The sequence below is a fragment of the Puntigrus tetrazona genome, chromosome 13, assembly GCF_018831695.1.
Source record: "Puntigrus tetrazona isolate hp1 chromosome 13, ASM1883169v1, whole genome shotgun sequence".
Taxonomy (NCBI): Eukaryota; Metazoa; Chordata; class Actinopteri; order Cypriniformes; family Cyprinidae; genus Puntigrus; species Puntigrus tetrazona.
Window position 1 is genome coordinate 18493258 of NC_056711.1, and position 13779 is coordinate 18507036.

The 13779-nt window shown below is 43.3% G+C and overlaps 1 protein-coding gene across 9 annotated transcripts in view; it reads right to left on the reverse strand.

The window, feature by feature from the left end:
- fgfr2 (fibroblast growth factor receptor 2) overlaps positions 1-11020 on the reverse strand; it is a 46080-nt gene extending 35060 nt beyond the window's left edge. For 2 of the 9 annotated variants that reach the window (XM_043255032.1, XM_043255033.1), the window contains exons 1-3: positions 10499-11019; positions 8002-8261; positions 277-543 (exon numbers count right to left, since the gene is read on the reverse strand). In XM_043255032.1, coding sequence (XP_043110967.1) covers positions 277-543; positions 8002-8185 — 451 coding nt within the window. In that variant the 5' untranslated portion in view covers positions 8186-8261; positions 10499-11019. Of the gene's footprint in view, positions 1-276; positions 544-8001; positions 8262-10498 lie in introns of all 9 variants that reach the window. The other 7 variants (XM_043255029.1, XM_043255031.1, XM_043255034.1 and 4 more) reach the window with 6 other exon arrangements.
- Positions 11021-13779: the final 2759 nt, after the last annotated feature.

The following is a 13779-nucleotide window of genomic DNA, read 5'->3' on the forward strand; positions in this document are numbered from 1 at the left end:
TGTATAGCACAATAACAAAAAGTGCAAGCTAACATCAGGCATGTTTAAAAACTCAATTTACAGAGCCAACGAATGTTGCAGCAACAACACATGCAAACATCAATTCATTTTGAAGACAACGTCTTCCGCTTCATTGCACTGCAAACTGTAAAAATGCAATGAAAACAGACAAACAGAACCATTCAGTTCAGGCAGATACGGCGTGCGAACACTCATCTACGAACATCACAGTCTCATTCAGTAGATGGCGCCACCTCTGGCAGACAAGCGTCTCACCTGTAACGTTTACGATGAAGCAAAGCGTGTCGCCGGCCCGGGATCCCGCGGCACTGCACGTATACAGGCCCGAGTCCTTAGGGGTGGCGTCGCGGATGTGTAGCCACTCCTGATCTATGAGCGTGCGGTTGTCAGGGCCCAGCGAGGAGCCGTCTTTGGTCCAGACGATGGCGGCCGCCTCGGGCAGCGGGCAGTTGAGCTTGAGCGGTTCACCCGGGTGCACCGAGCACAGTGTGGGCTTAGAGTTTTGGTTTTTGGTTGGAGGCTCTGCAGAGCGAAGGGGAAAAGAGAGGAGGGCAGGAGGAAAGGGTGCACAGAGAAAGAGAAAGAGTGTAAGACGAAAAACACTGCACCAAAATAACATCCCTAGAGTGACTAGTGTGGAGAAGAGGCTTCAATTAAATGAACAGATCACCCAAAAGTCAAAAAATCCCAAATACAGACACCTCAGAGCGTCCCATTAGCTGTGAATGGTGTATACAGAGCGTTTCTGGAAGCATGCAGTACCAGTGGGAAAAAAGTGTGGCATTAGCAGTGCGCCGACATGAAAGAAGTGCCAGTCGAGAAATAGAGCTCAATATTTGTTCATTTCATAAACAGAGCCTTCGGTTTTCCTTTCCCTGTCATTTCAACCTCGACCTCACGCATTAGGACTGAGCCCGTTATTGCCGGTTTATTCCATTATCTTTAATTATGCTCCACAATGACTATATTGGCTAGCCAAACGCTCATAAGGAACGCCAACTGGCCTCAAAGCCAGGCACCTAAAACAGAAAAATCTAAGGCTTGAATACAGATTGAAATAAGGTGGCGTGAGCATTAAAGGAGTGCTCAACAATAACCCTTTCCGTATAGCGTGAGTACAAATATCTGAAAATGTTTAGTTCATTTTGCATAACATTCAAATAAATCGTTTTATATATATATATTTAAAAATTATTAATCATGATTATTACAGTCGAAATAAAAGCTTTTGTTTACATAAAATGTGTGTAAACTGTATAATTATTATGCATATATATATATATATTTTTTTACTAAATATATACTGTATGTGTGTTTATTTATATGTACATAATAAGTAAGCATGGTACACATACATATATATTTGGATGCGATAATCATGATTAGTTGTTTGACAAATATACTGAAAACACTGTTCGCATATGTATATACTTATATAGATATATATTGAATATATTATACATGCAGATTTTTTTTTTCACTTAAATTCAACATTCGTTTCGTTATAAACCCATATCAGCTGACTAGTTATGCGAAGCAAAACACACCAACTATATCCATTTCAATTCACCCAAGATTGCATTAAGAGCAAAGCCAGGATGAACAGAAATCAAATGCCCCAATCAGGTCAGAATGAGAAGCAGAGAGAGAGAGGAATTCAAGTTATTCTATCCATTTAATTCACTTAATCTTACGGGTAGAATGATAAACAACGACGAACCCTGCAGTGCACAGAAACCACATCGGTGCCTCGACGCTGATACACGATGACTCAAATGAGGTCGAAGCCGCCTTCAGAAAAAAGCCATCAACACTTGCTAATACAGATGGAAACTGTACAATATGCATGATACAGTCTGAGCTACACCAGCACAGATATTACATTTCTGGGCAATTAACATAGCTGGATGATTAAACCCAGACCGCAGAAATGCAGCCCAGACCACAAACACGTTCAGCACAACCCCGGACTAATTGTTCATTAATTTGTCCGGTACACCATGATCCACTTCGGTGACAACAAAAAGTGAATCCAAAATGCAAATGCGTGACGTTTGAGGACGGCTAATAAACTTTCATGCGCTGTAGGAGATCCCATGATTCTACAGTACTAACAATAACCAGCCGCGTCTTGGCGGAAACTATGAATTAAGGCAGACTAAACAGCTTTCTAAGCATACAAAAAGACATAAACTTTGAAAGCGAGAGGTATGGAAAAACATGGTCGGACTTGTCAGAAATAATCAGAGACACTCCCAACCTTTCTCGCACTAACACACCTATCTTTCTGCACATTCTTGTCCTTTTGTGAACGCTTATGGCAGACTGAACTGCACACCACAGGAAGGGAAAGTCATATGACTTGCGTTCGGTCCTCGAGGGGTTTGGAGTGTGCTTGAAGGTCTAAACTCTCTCCCCAGGCGGGTTGCCCTACACACGTTCCGTTCCCGTATTGTTCCTTTTTTCGTCACTCCGGAAACAATTACCGTTTCCTTTATGACTTTCGCGACGGTGCGGCCTTAGAACGAACTCTGTTGTTGATTGATGGGACCGGTATTCATTGCCTTGCTCTTCCGGAGGCCTCTGTTTGTCCAACTGTTATTTAACTGTAATTGGTTGCGTATTTCCCTCTATTGTACGATTAAAGACAAACCGAAAAAAAAAAAAAAAAACGAGGCCTGCTCCCACTCAATTCCTGTTAGAGAGCCAACACATGTGGATCAGTTTTTTTTTTTTTTTACGTACACACTTAAGAAACTCTATAGAATGATCGAGTCTCTCTAAACTTTTTCTATACAAATAGCGAACAGATAAAATGCTAAGAGGAACTGAAGCAAGCAGTGCAAAAGATTAAGCTGTGCGTGCTGAAAGCAGAAAGAGCCATGCAAAAAACGCTTGGAAGGAGACAGAAGAGCTCTCCAACTAAACAATCCAAATGATTATGGTTTTTCTACACGTACGCATTTGGAAGACAATTGTATTTAGAGTAGTTTCCGGTGCATTCAAGCTCATTTGATTTGATTTTAAATGTTTACTTAACATCCACCGTCATGTTTTACCAGCAGTGCTACGAAGAAAAGACAAGCCAGTCGGTTTCTATCGATTTTAGCGGACTTTATCGACATTTAAAAACAGCTTCGTAACTCAAAGGTTAAAAAGCTTCGATACATTTCGAGGAACTTGATGCAAGATCAAACCTCTTTAATAATTTGGCATGCTTTCGTTCTCCTCAGCCTTCAGGTCCAGTACATCTGTTCTTTACCATCAACACCACCTCCCGCTCCTCTGATTTGCTCTTTGACCTTTCACCCCTCACCCTGCCAACCGGCCCCCTGCCATCCACAAGACACAGACCCTCCACAAATCCACAACCTGTTGACATCCAGCAAATTCCTGATTTTTCTTCTTGGGAAAGGTCAAAGCAGCATCCCTACTATGCCACAATAAACGCTGCCTTTTCCTTGTGTGCTGAAAGTGGAATAATATACGAAACACGTGCAGGAAAAAAAAACCCTCAAACTCCATTTCTTGAGGTGTGACTGTATCTGTTCTCCTGTGTTTTGATGGGAAGGCTATTGAAAAGCGCGCTGTGAGTGGCGGTTATTATCAAACGTCCCGTCAGGAGTGACGGATACGGCCTGTCTCGCACTTCCCGTCCGCTCCACCAAGTCTCATTTGCGCCTCCGCTAGAACAGATAATTAGGCTCTCAACCAAACTGTGACAGGATCCAGTCTGTCCAATTCTCACACTATCATCCTTCTGTCCCCGCCCGCTTGGAATCGAGACCGCTGTGCGCTTCACTGAGTGCTCGGGGTCAGGCGGATGAGATGCGTCTGCGACGAGACAATGATGAAACGGCTCTCTGATAACAGACATATACACCCTATCTCCACTTGCCCAGGATTTCCCAACCAGAGAGTTGCAAACCTCTAAGAGCTCATAAAGGTACTAGTATATTTGTTAATGCCAAGTGCAGTTTCATACAAACATATAAATGCGAAATAAAGTTACACAAAATGATCAAAAAACTATAAATGAATAAAACATTTGTTCATTTTTTAAAGAGTTTTCGTTCATTCGGATGTTGTAGTTGATGCCAAATATGACTCAATAAAAAAAGTGTATTCTTAAAATTAAATTAAAGCATAATTGTATTAATAAGACTAAAATTATTACTTGCATAAAATGAAACATGCTTAAAAAAAGGTTTTTTTGCTCATGCAAAAGTCTTCACTGATGCCAAACGCAATGAATAATCACGGAACGTGATTCGTTTAAAAAAATGCATTTTAGCAATTTTTAGAAGCTACTTTAGTTGACATGCCAAATGCAATCTTATAAAAATGCATAATGAAAAGTAGCTAGGGTTAGTGGCCTGTTTAAATTTAGTGATGCTTACTTTAGCAAGCACTGATAATTAGATCGCAGGGTTTCAGCAGACAACCAGGCCGCCCCACGCAAGTTAACTCTACACGAGCTGCGCATTCACCCTGTTCTCCTGTCACGTTCCCCTCCTTCCTTATTTTCTCACCCTTCCCTTTTTCTGCTCCTGTTAAATCCCAACACTCTTCCGTAGCCGCTCCTTTTCTTTCCTAATCACAATCGCCTTTCAAATTGTAATTCTCCGAGCTTTATTGTCATGACAATGGCATGCCCAGCCAAAAGCACAGGCCTCTCAGGGGCGCCCACGGCAACGCAAGCATCCGGGGCAAATCTCATTGGCCAGCTTTCCCTCCAAAACCTCCGGAGTCACACATAAACGCGGAGATTTGGTGGGGGATTTGAGCAAATTGCTAACTTTAAAATGTAGCACGTGACTTACTCTGTGCCTCAGGCACGAACTATGCATCAAATCATGTGGCTTCTTGAGGTGAGGTGTGCTAGTTACTTTCTAAGTCATTGAAATAATTAAAATCGCAGTTACTTTTTGTGACTACGTAGAAATCACACACGTATTAACAAAAAACAGTGCAAAGTTTACAGCAACCGACTGCACTATAAACATTTTCTGGAAGAAAAATAAAACTTTTTAGTTTGTTTAGTGGGAGAGTGAGGCTTTATTCGCCCGAGAAAACAAAATAAACAAAGGGTGTGAGCTGACACTTTTATTACAGAGACTTACTATCATGATTTAGGACGTTAAACAGAGGACGATTCGCCCAGGAAACCCCCTACTGTACGCAGGTGGTCACTTTAAGGCACGCTTATCGAGAGGCCGAGCATCTCTTTTCGGATTCGGGTATTGTCACTGTGGTGAACAGGAACGTCTGGTTAGCGAGAGGAAAACCCTCGGAGCTAAAAAGGCAGAGAGCAAAGAATTGGGGACGATTCCGATTCCGGAAAAAAAAAGAGTGATGGCAGGAAAGACAGCGAGATATTCGCTTGGATCTCCGGCCAATGTTTTAAACATCATCAAAGCTCCGTTTGACTGTGTCTAATTCTGTCCAAACCAACAGGGCACACACGCACACTAAAACACCAGCAGAACCACTCCAACGGCAAGAAATAAATCACACAATCCAAATAACAATGATCCGAACAAGCTTGCGCGATTCCACATTTTCCATCACTGGGTCAGCCTGGCCATACCTCTGGTTCCAACCACAAACCTTATGGGGCGGCAGGGAATGAGAGAATAAAGGGCGAAGATCTTCAACTTCTATTGTGCTCTAAGCCCTGTCAGATTACATTTGATCCAAGTTTGCTTTCCCACACTTTCACAATGTGTTGTTTTCCAACCTCCGAGGAGATTTCGACCGCTCTCCCGGCCTTTATCACGTCTACAGAGAAGCCTGTTCCAAATAAAAACTCGTTTAAGTTAGCGACGTTGCTGATTCGGGAAGCTAATGGAATATTTTGTTCATATAACTCTCACAGAAAAGCCAGCCCAGGAATTCCAAAGTGATATGCTATCTTAAACAACCACCCCTCCCAGAAACACAACTGAGCCCTTGGTGGGCTTTGCATGCATCAGGTGGGGGCTGTTGTAGTTTCCCTCCAGGGGTGGGCGTTTAATGGCAGGCCTTTTTTGTTGTACTGATACACATAGTGTCCTTTGGTGCAAAAAGTAAACACGGTTAGCACGACCATTCGTCTACTTGAGTTGCGTCTGTACCACAAGAAACCGGTGTGGTTAGCGCTCTCCACCTTTCACCAAAAGCTCCCAGCCTACAAGCATCACATGACACCACTTCAGCCACTTAATCCTCCGTCACATGACCTCTCGTAATCTTCCATCATATGATAGGAGAGAAAGGTGCAAATCGTCTTACGAAGTTCCACAACATACACCACTTAGCATCAGAAGATGAAAAGTTAAGCATCTGACTTTAGACAAAAGATAACCCGTAGAACAATGCAACGCGATGTTGCGTAATAGAGCCTTTTGTATTTGAGACGCTAAGCAAGGCTTTACTCTTAAAGAAACAGTTCATCTAGAAAAGCAGAATCTTTCATTTACTCACTCTTGCGTCATTCTGTCTGTTTCTTTATTTTGTGAGAAGCAAGATATTTAAAACACTTCTGAGCGGCTCTTTCCCATACAAAGGAAGAATAGAAGAAGTTTCAAGCGACATGAAAGTAGTCCGTGCAAGTCTACGCCAGTTTTCAGTGAATAACAACTTAAATTTCATTTCTGACGAATCTTTATCGTTAATCATTTTGGGAAATTCTGCAAATTACCTTGCTTTGAATTCAAAACAAAAAGAAAAGTCAAGCAGGTTTTGAACAACATGAGGTCAGAACATTTTAGGGTGAACTTTCCCTTTGACCCTACTATGGATCTCCTTTAACCCTGAGGTCAAAGGGCATCTGGAAAGTGTTGGTTGGGGGTGGGGTGGCCGCTTCCAATGATTGTGTTTGACAACCCTTTAATTAACATAGTGATTAAGGCCAGAGGAACAAAAGCAGACTTATCCAACGCAACAGTTCTCATTACCTGTTGCCCCCGAACGAAATGGAAAAATCACATCAATAACCGCGACTACTAATGGCAGAATGTGAGCCAGGATTACATGCCACTGGGAATTTACCACTTCAGAAAGTGCCAAAGGAGCAAATAAAATGAGTGTTTTTACTTAGAGTTAGGAATGAGGACGATGACAAACCACATCCCGTTAAAAGGAAGTCGGGAAACCTCCAAAAAGAGCGGAGAATCTCTTCTTTCATTTGAGCTCGAATCTGAAAGCATATAAGGTTTATTTTCTTCCCAAACAAACTAATACGGGTTGGTTTGCATCTGCATGCCAAGCTAGCAGGTATGTGTGTGGTCCTCAACTCTGAACAACATTAAACTCAGACAGATGGAGAGAGAGAGAGAAAAAATATGGGGGGAGAAAGGAAAAGAGACGTTACGAGTGGAACCGCAAAAATCCTGAAAGCGACTCTTTTGAAACGAGCTGCTGTGAGTATATAGCATACGAAAAATAATTCCATACATTATAAAACCTCAGGGTTCGCGGTTCAAAGATGCCAGATATGCGCTTAAACCGCTTTCTCCACATAATTATCGGAGTTTCAAAGACGTGCTCCACGCAGAAGAAGTACTTCCTAGGGTTTGCACACAGCAACTCATAAAACCTCCAAACCGCACATCACTGCAAAGCAGCACCTCCTCAGAACTTTCCTGGCTGTCTTGAAAGGTTGAACGCGAAGCGTTTCTGAAAAGTTTCATCCCATAAATCTGCGCTGCGACTAATGATGTATGAAGCCATGAGGAATCCTACCTGCACCGCGAGAAATTCCGCGCGGCGATGTTTTGCTTCACCCAAATTCCTTATTTTCCCCAAGACTTCCCCCCCAATAAAAACAAAATATTTTTCACACATAGGTGCAGCTGCGTACGAGAAGAGGGTTGTTTTCGTAGCGATTAAGCAGTAAAGAAGCATCTGTTTTCTTGTCACCGCTGAAGTATCGAGAATTCCAAACAAGACCCCGCTGTTAAAACGGGTGAACGTTATTCCGTCGCTCTTACTCCTTACCTTCGCGTTCGCTCGCAGTCTCCAGCTTTTCGGCGATCTTCGTCGACGGCCTTGCCACGGACGCCGTTACCAGGGTCAAAAGCAGGAGCGCACCCAGAAGCCACCCTCGGGCGGACATCCCGTCAGCAGCGGGCGTGTCTCCCCATCCCCCCCTCCTCGGCCTCCCCCTGGACACGGATCCCATCTGAGGGACTCCACCCAACCATGAACTGCAGGCGGCACGGTCGGTCACTCACTGGAATTCCCACCAATCACCTGGGCTGAGGAGGGCAGCAGAGAGGCCGGCGACGGGGCAGGGAACCCCCCCGAAATAAAAACAAGAGGAGAAACAATTAGAAAGCGAGTCACAATCCATTAAAGGCTCTGGCTAACAACACTCCCTGCGCTGCATATCTGGCGTGCATCTTTCAAACCAGTCGGCTCTGAAGCACAGCTATCTCGCGGGGAGAGTGCGTGGGCCTAGTTATGAAAGAGACGGATAGAAACTAAAGGCCCACGTGTCAAAATGCTGTTAAACGAGCCTTGCCACAGACATACCAAAGCTCTGATGCTTTAGACCTACCTACTATCTGACACCTACACACTAACCCGACAAAACACCTTGGTCGGCCACTGTTTCAAGAGCTACCTGCAACTTCGGCTAACTTTCGAAACAACTGACAGAATGATAACGGAGAGGACCATTTTCCAATTTGCTAAAGAGTGATTTGTTTTATCAGGACTGCAATTTAACAAACTACAGATGTTCCCATGCATTGCAATTCGTTTAGAAAATGTCATCCCCAGCACTTAAGATGTATCTATCGTTCTATATATCGATGTATCTGTTATATCACTCGCATTTCGTCGTTGTTGTGAAAGAAACTGCTTTATCGAGAGTTCAGAGCTCCTATGAACGTGGTGATTCAAACCCTTCAGAAACAAGACCGCTGGAAACGCACTGAAAACGCGGGAATCGCTCAGAAGCGGAGGCGCGCGCGTCACTCTGCGGCTCTGGCGCGCGTGTTGATCTGTCCCGCGCTCGTGCGTGCGCCTTTACGGCGGGCTTTAACGCTTGCGAGACGACTGACAGCTGATGGGTTTCCTCTGCGGTGTTTTTTGGGGTTTTTTACCGTGAGAGGCGAGCGACGCGGGACTTCGACGCCGCAGCGCGAGCGACTGTTTTATCCTCCTCCCCGATCGCGCGCTCAGAGATCGCAAAACGCATTTTTTGCGCGCGCTGGATAGAAACAGCGAGCGAACCCACCCCCGGCGCTTCCCGGGGTCGCTGCACGCGCACGATTTTGAAGAAGGTTTCCCGACGCGATGCATGACGTCACCTTTAGAGAACTTTTCTCGTTTTGATAGGCACGTGCGACGCGATCCGAACGCGTTGATCGGCGCGTCCCGTTCACATTCAAATCGGAACGCGCGTAAAGGACGCGATGCCAATGCAGAAAAAAAAACAGTGATGCTCCCCTGGAGTCAGCTGTGCTGTGCTTCTGATCACATCTGAATTGTTACTTGAGCCTAATGGTCGTTCTTTATCGAGGCCCATTATATAAAAAAACAACTCTAACGAGTTTATCGTGATTTTATTACTTAAGACTAACTAGATCGCTTTGTGAATGGATTTTATCATCAGGTCGACACTAATTAGTATCTGAAGTACGATTAGAGTTGAGTTTTGCAAACAGCATTCTAGTTCATTTCTGTTATAGCGGGCTGATCCAAAGCCCAATTATTAATAACGATTAAGTAAACGTTGTAAAGCAAACTCGTTTCATTTTTATAAGAACTAATTGCGTCCACCGATTTCAGGGCAGGACGCTTGAGGATCATTTTTGTGGCTGCAGCGATTTAAAAAAAAAAAAAAAAAAAAAAAAAAAGCAAGAAAGAAAAACAGGTTGGTCACGCTGTTCTAGAAAAACGCCAAAAAAATGATAACTTTTTGAATCTGAATGCAAATCTGCACGCGAGTGCTGTGAAAATGCACGTTCTTTTGAATGCATTAAAAATGCATAACTCATTTATACTTATTTTTTGACTTCACGCAATCCTTCGCGACGGCGGAAAAATAACAAAACGCGTTTTCGCGAACGTTTACCTTTTCCCACATCGCGTGTTAAACTGTCGCTGGTCTTGCAGCTTTCATTTAAGGCGTCAGTTTTAAATGGCACTCTCCTCATGCAGCGACAGCAGCCCGATCTTTCGCATGCGTTAATCATTTTTTTGGTCTAGAAAGTGCGCGCGTTTAGATCAGCTAAGTGAAAATATTCATCTAAATGACCTCGACGAAAGAGCCCGACAAACGCAAGGCCGTCACAAAGGCTGATCGTGATAGACAGAGGTTATGATATTTCCAGCGAACAGTGACCAGAACGCCGGAGCGTGCGCGCGTTTAACGTAACGCGTTACCGTTTGCGTAAAAGTCGAAACGCGCAACAAATGACACAAAGCTGCGTTTCCGTGAAAGCCGAGCGAACCTCCGCTTAAGACGCGAACGCGAGCGACTTACAGAGAAGGAGCTGATAGTGGAGTTCAGGATCCGCATATAAACGGGGAGCTCATGGGCCGAATCCAGGCAGGAATGCGACCAAAACTATTCCCTATTCCCAAATCCAACGGGGGCGCCGAAGACGGGATCGCATGCCAAACAGCGAGCCACCGATAGTATCCGTGCGTGTTTGGGTAAATCCTTCCAGGAGAGAGGGGGGAAAAAAAACGACGCGTCCCGCAAACTTTTTTTTTCGTCCGTGAACCAAGTGGCTGTCGCGCATCAGCCTTCGGCTAGACGAGATGCAACACCGAATAAAACATCCATCCCAGAATACACATCCAGTGACACGAGCGCAGTCTCTGAGGATACTGGCCGTTCTCGGACGCTTTGTCGGGTTTACACAGATTTTTTTTTTCTCTCTCCTTCCAACCCCCTGAAGAAATGTCACTCCCCCCCCCTGAAACCGGAGACGTTTCCTGGCCGATAGTTTTTGGACTCCTCCAATCACAGACCTCGGAGCTGGAGCTCCCTCCGATCGACTCAAACTGTTCTGCGCAATCCCGCAAAGTTTGTCCGGAACTGGGGGTCTCCCTCCTCCCCTGCGCGAGCTTCGCCGCAACCGCGCCACCTAGCGGCGGACCCGGCGGATTATTAACCCTTCGGGGGCCCCAGAGACCCCAGGGCCGGGCCTTTTAAATTGCGCGCATACTTGGGTCCGTTTTAAATCGTTTTGACCAAGAATGTCTGTAAATGTTAAGAAATTGCATTGTGACGTCTTAAAGATTCATTGAAAAAGTTTATCCAAGGCTCACAAATCTAGCCAAACAAAGATTAAGGCAAAAACGACTAAAAGATTGAAATAATTAACATTTTTAAAAATTGTTTTTTTTGAAACCAAGGCTTTTGTGATCACAAACAATGCAAAAAAAAAAAAAATAATAATAAAAAAAAAAAAAATAATAATAATAATAAATATATATATATATATATATATATATATATATATATATATATATATATATATATATATATATATATATGTATGTATATTCATGTGACACTGAGGACTGGAGTAATGATGCTATAAATTCAGCTTAATTTAAACTAGAATAATACTTCACAATATTATTGTTTTTATGCATATTTCAACAAATAAATGCAGCCTTGGTAAACATAAGACTTCATTCAAAATCATTTAGAAAATATTTAATAATTTTTTTTTAATACATATGACACAAAAACATGCCTCTAAAGTTCAACACAGTGTAAAATGCGTAGCGTTTATTTTTATATTTGCACCAGATTATAAAAAAAGCCATGATCAGATTATATTTTTGTCTTGCTTTAAGCAGCATTATGGTTATAAGCTACAATGTTTGTTAAATTTGCATGAAGTTGTAGATTTTAGAAACTGTTGATTTCCTTTCTAAAAGAAAGCTATCAACCAGTCGTTTTTTATTCTGTTTTATTGGATCCTGCTGGAAATGCAAACTGCCTTTCATACGCAAAAGAGCTGCGTAAAGTTTGGTAAAAGGTCCGTGAAGACACGAGGGTGAGCAAATAATGACGGATTTGTAACTTCCTTTAATCCCTGCGTAAACTGAGCTACGTATCATCCGTACCGCTGCATACGGAGCCCGTCGTTTTCCCAGCGTTGCTAGCGGTGCCCGATAGACTCCCTCGCGCAGCTCCCCCGTGGAGCCCTCTCTGTCCCAGCGCTCACACAGGGAGCCTCCCTAATCAATGACCCCTAAATGTCAGAGACTGAGGGGCCCCCCTGCCGCGCTCCGCACTCCCCTTCCAAACTGTCTCCTCCATTGGACAGGCCCTTTCACCGATCCCGAGGAGAAAGCTAAAGAGTCGGGATTAGGAGAGGAGGAGGGAACTGTGGCGAATATGCCTTTCCCTCTTGTTTTTCCTCTCTCCTCTCCACCAGGCTGTCCGAGCCTCCTGCTTTTTTTATCCCCCCTTTCCTCATAAAAGAAACGTTCCCATTCACTCCGAACGAGCCAGCTAATAAGGCTGTTAAAGAAAGCGATGAATGGGGCCTTCGATCGCGGCTTTTCTTTCTTTAGCCCAGATTCTCTCGCTCACTCATACACAGTGAAGCCATCACACGCTCCCATAAAAGGTGACAGTTTGGATCGCAATGAGAGGGAAGCGGGAAAAGGAGGGGACAGGCCACAGGTTTAGGGGTGCGAAATAAAAGATGGACTATACGGTCTTTCACGCGCTTCCCCGTCGCCCAGATTTACATTGTTTTTATGGCTGTCTTACAGGCCTGCCGCATTTAGCAAACACAATGGGACAGCTAGTGAGAGTCAGAGAGAAAAAGACAGAATTGAAAGCGAGGTGGGTCGTGTTCTTCACTTTTCCTCCTCGTCCGGCTGGAGATGTTAGGATTGAACCGACGGTATGTGCAATGATGATTTGAAAACTTAATAATAGTATGAACTCATCTGCAAAAACACGGCTGCATCCCAGAAACCCGAATACTAGCTGACTGCACATCGATGCAACATGTCGTCACAAATTAGCACATCATGTTGCACGCTAGTCAAATTGCATACGATAGTGCTAATCCAAACGTAGCCTCAAATCAAAGAACATTTGAAATAGCACGCTACAGATACAAGCATACATAACTTTTTCAGCTCATAGGCCACTGAACCAGGGCTATTCAAATGAACTTGAAGCCATTAAAGTGAATTTTTAACTGGAAAAAAAATATTTTAGCTTTTTCTGCTAGGAAATATTTCACCTGATGGAGTAAAAATGAAATAAATTGTTTTAAAAAAAAAAGTATAATAATAATGCAATAATACAGACATGAAAAGGATTCAAAACAAACAAAAAGCAATGTTGCTGAAACGTAGAAAATGCACAAATTAAAAATTCACATTCCGACATCAGTTTCGGCAATTATAACTCAAAATTATAATCAAATAATTATGCCATTAATTACAGAATTTTTTCAATGAAATCCAAGAGCTCTCTGCCCCTGCATAGACAGCAAGGGTCCTACCATGATCTGCGATCATAATGGTGAAGGACTCTCCCCAAAGAGAAGAAATCATTGAATAAAGTCTTTATTTTTGTTTTCATTGCGCACAAAAAGTATTCTTGTAGCTTCGTTGAATTGCATTTGAAGTCCTGATGTCACATGGACTTGTTTTAACGATGTGCTACGACTCTAGACCTTGACCGCAGTAGGACTCTTCGCTGTAAAAAAATACTTGTTTCAACATGATATAACTTGTTACCCTGCTGCCTAAAACTTTTAAGTCGAATCAACTTGA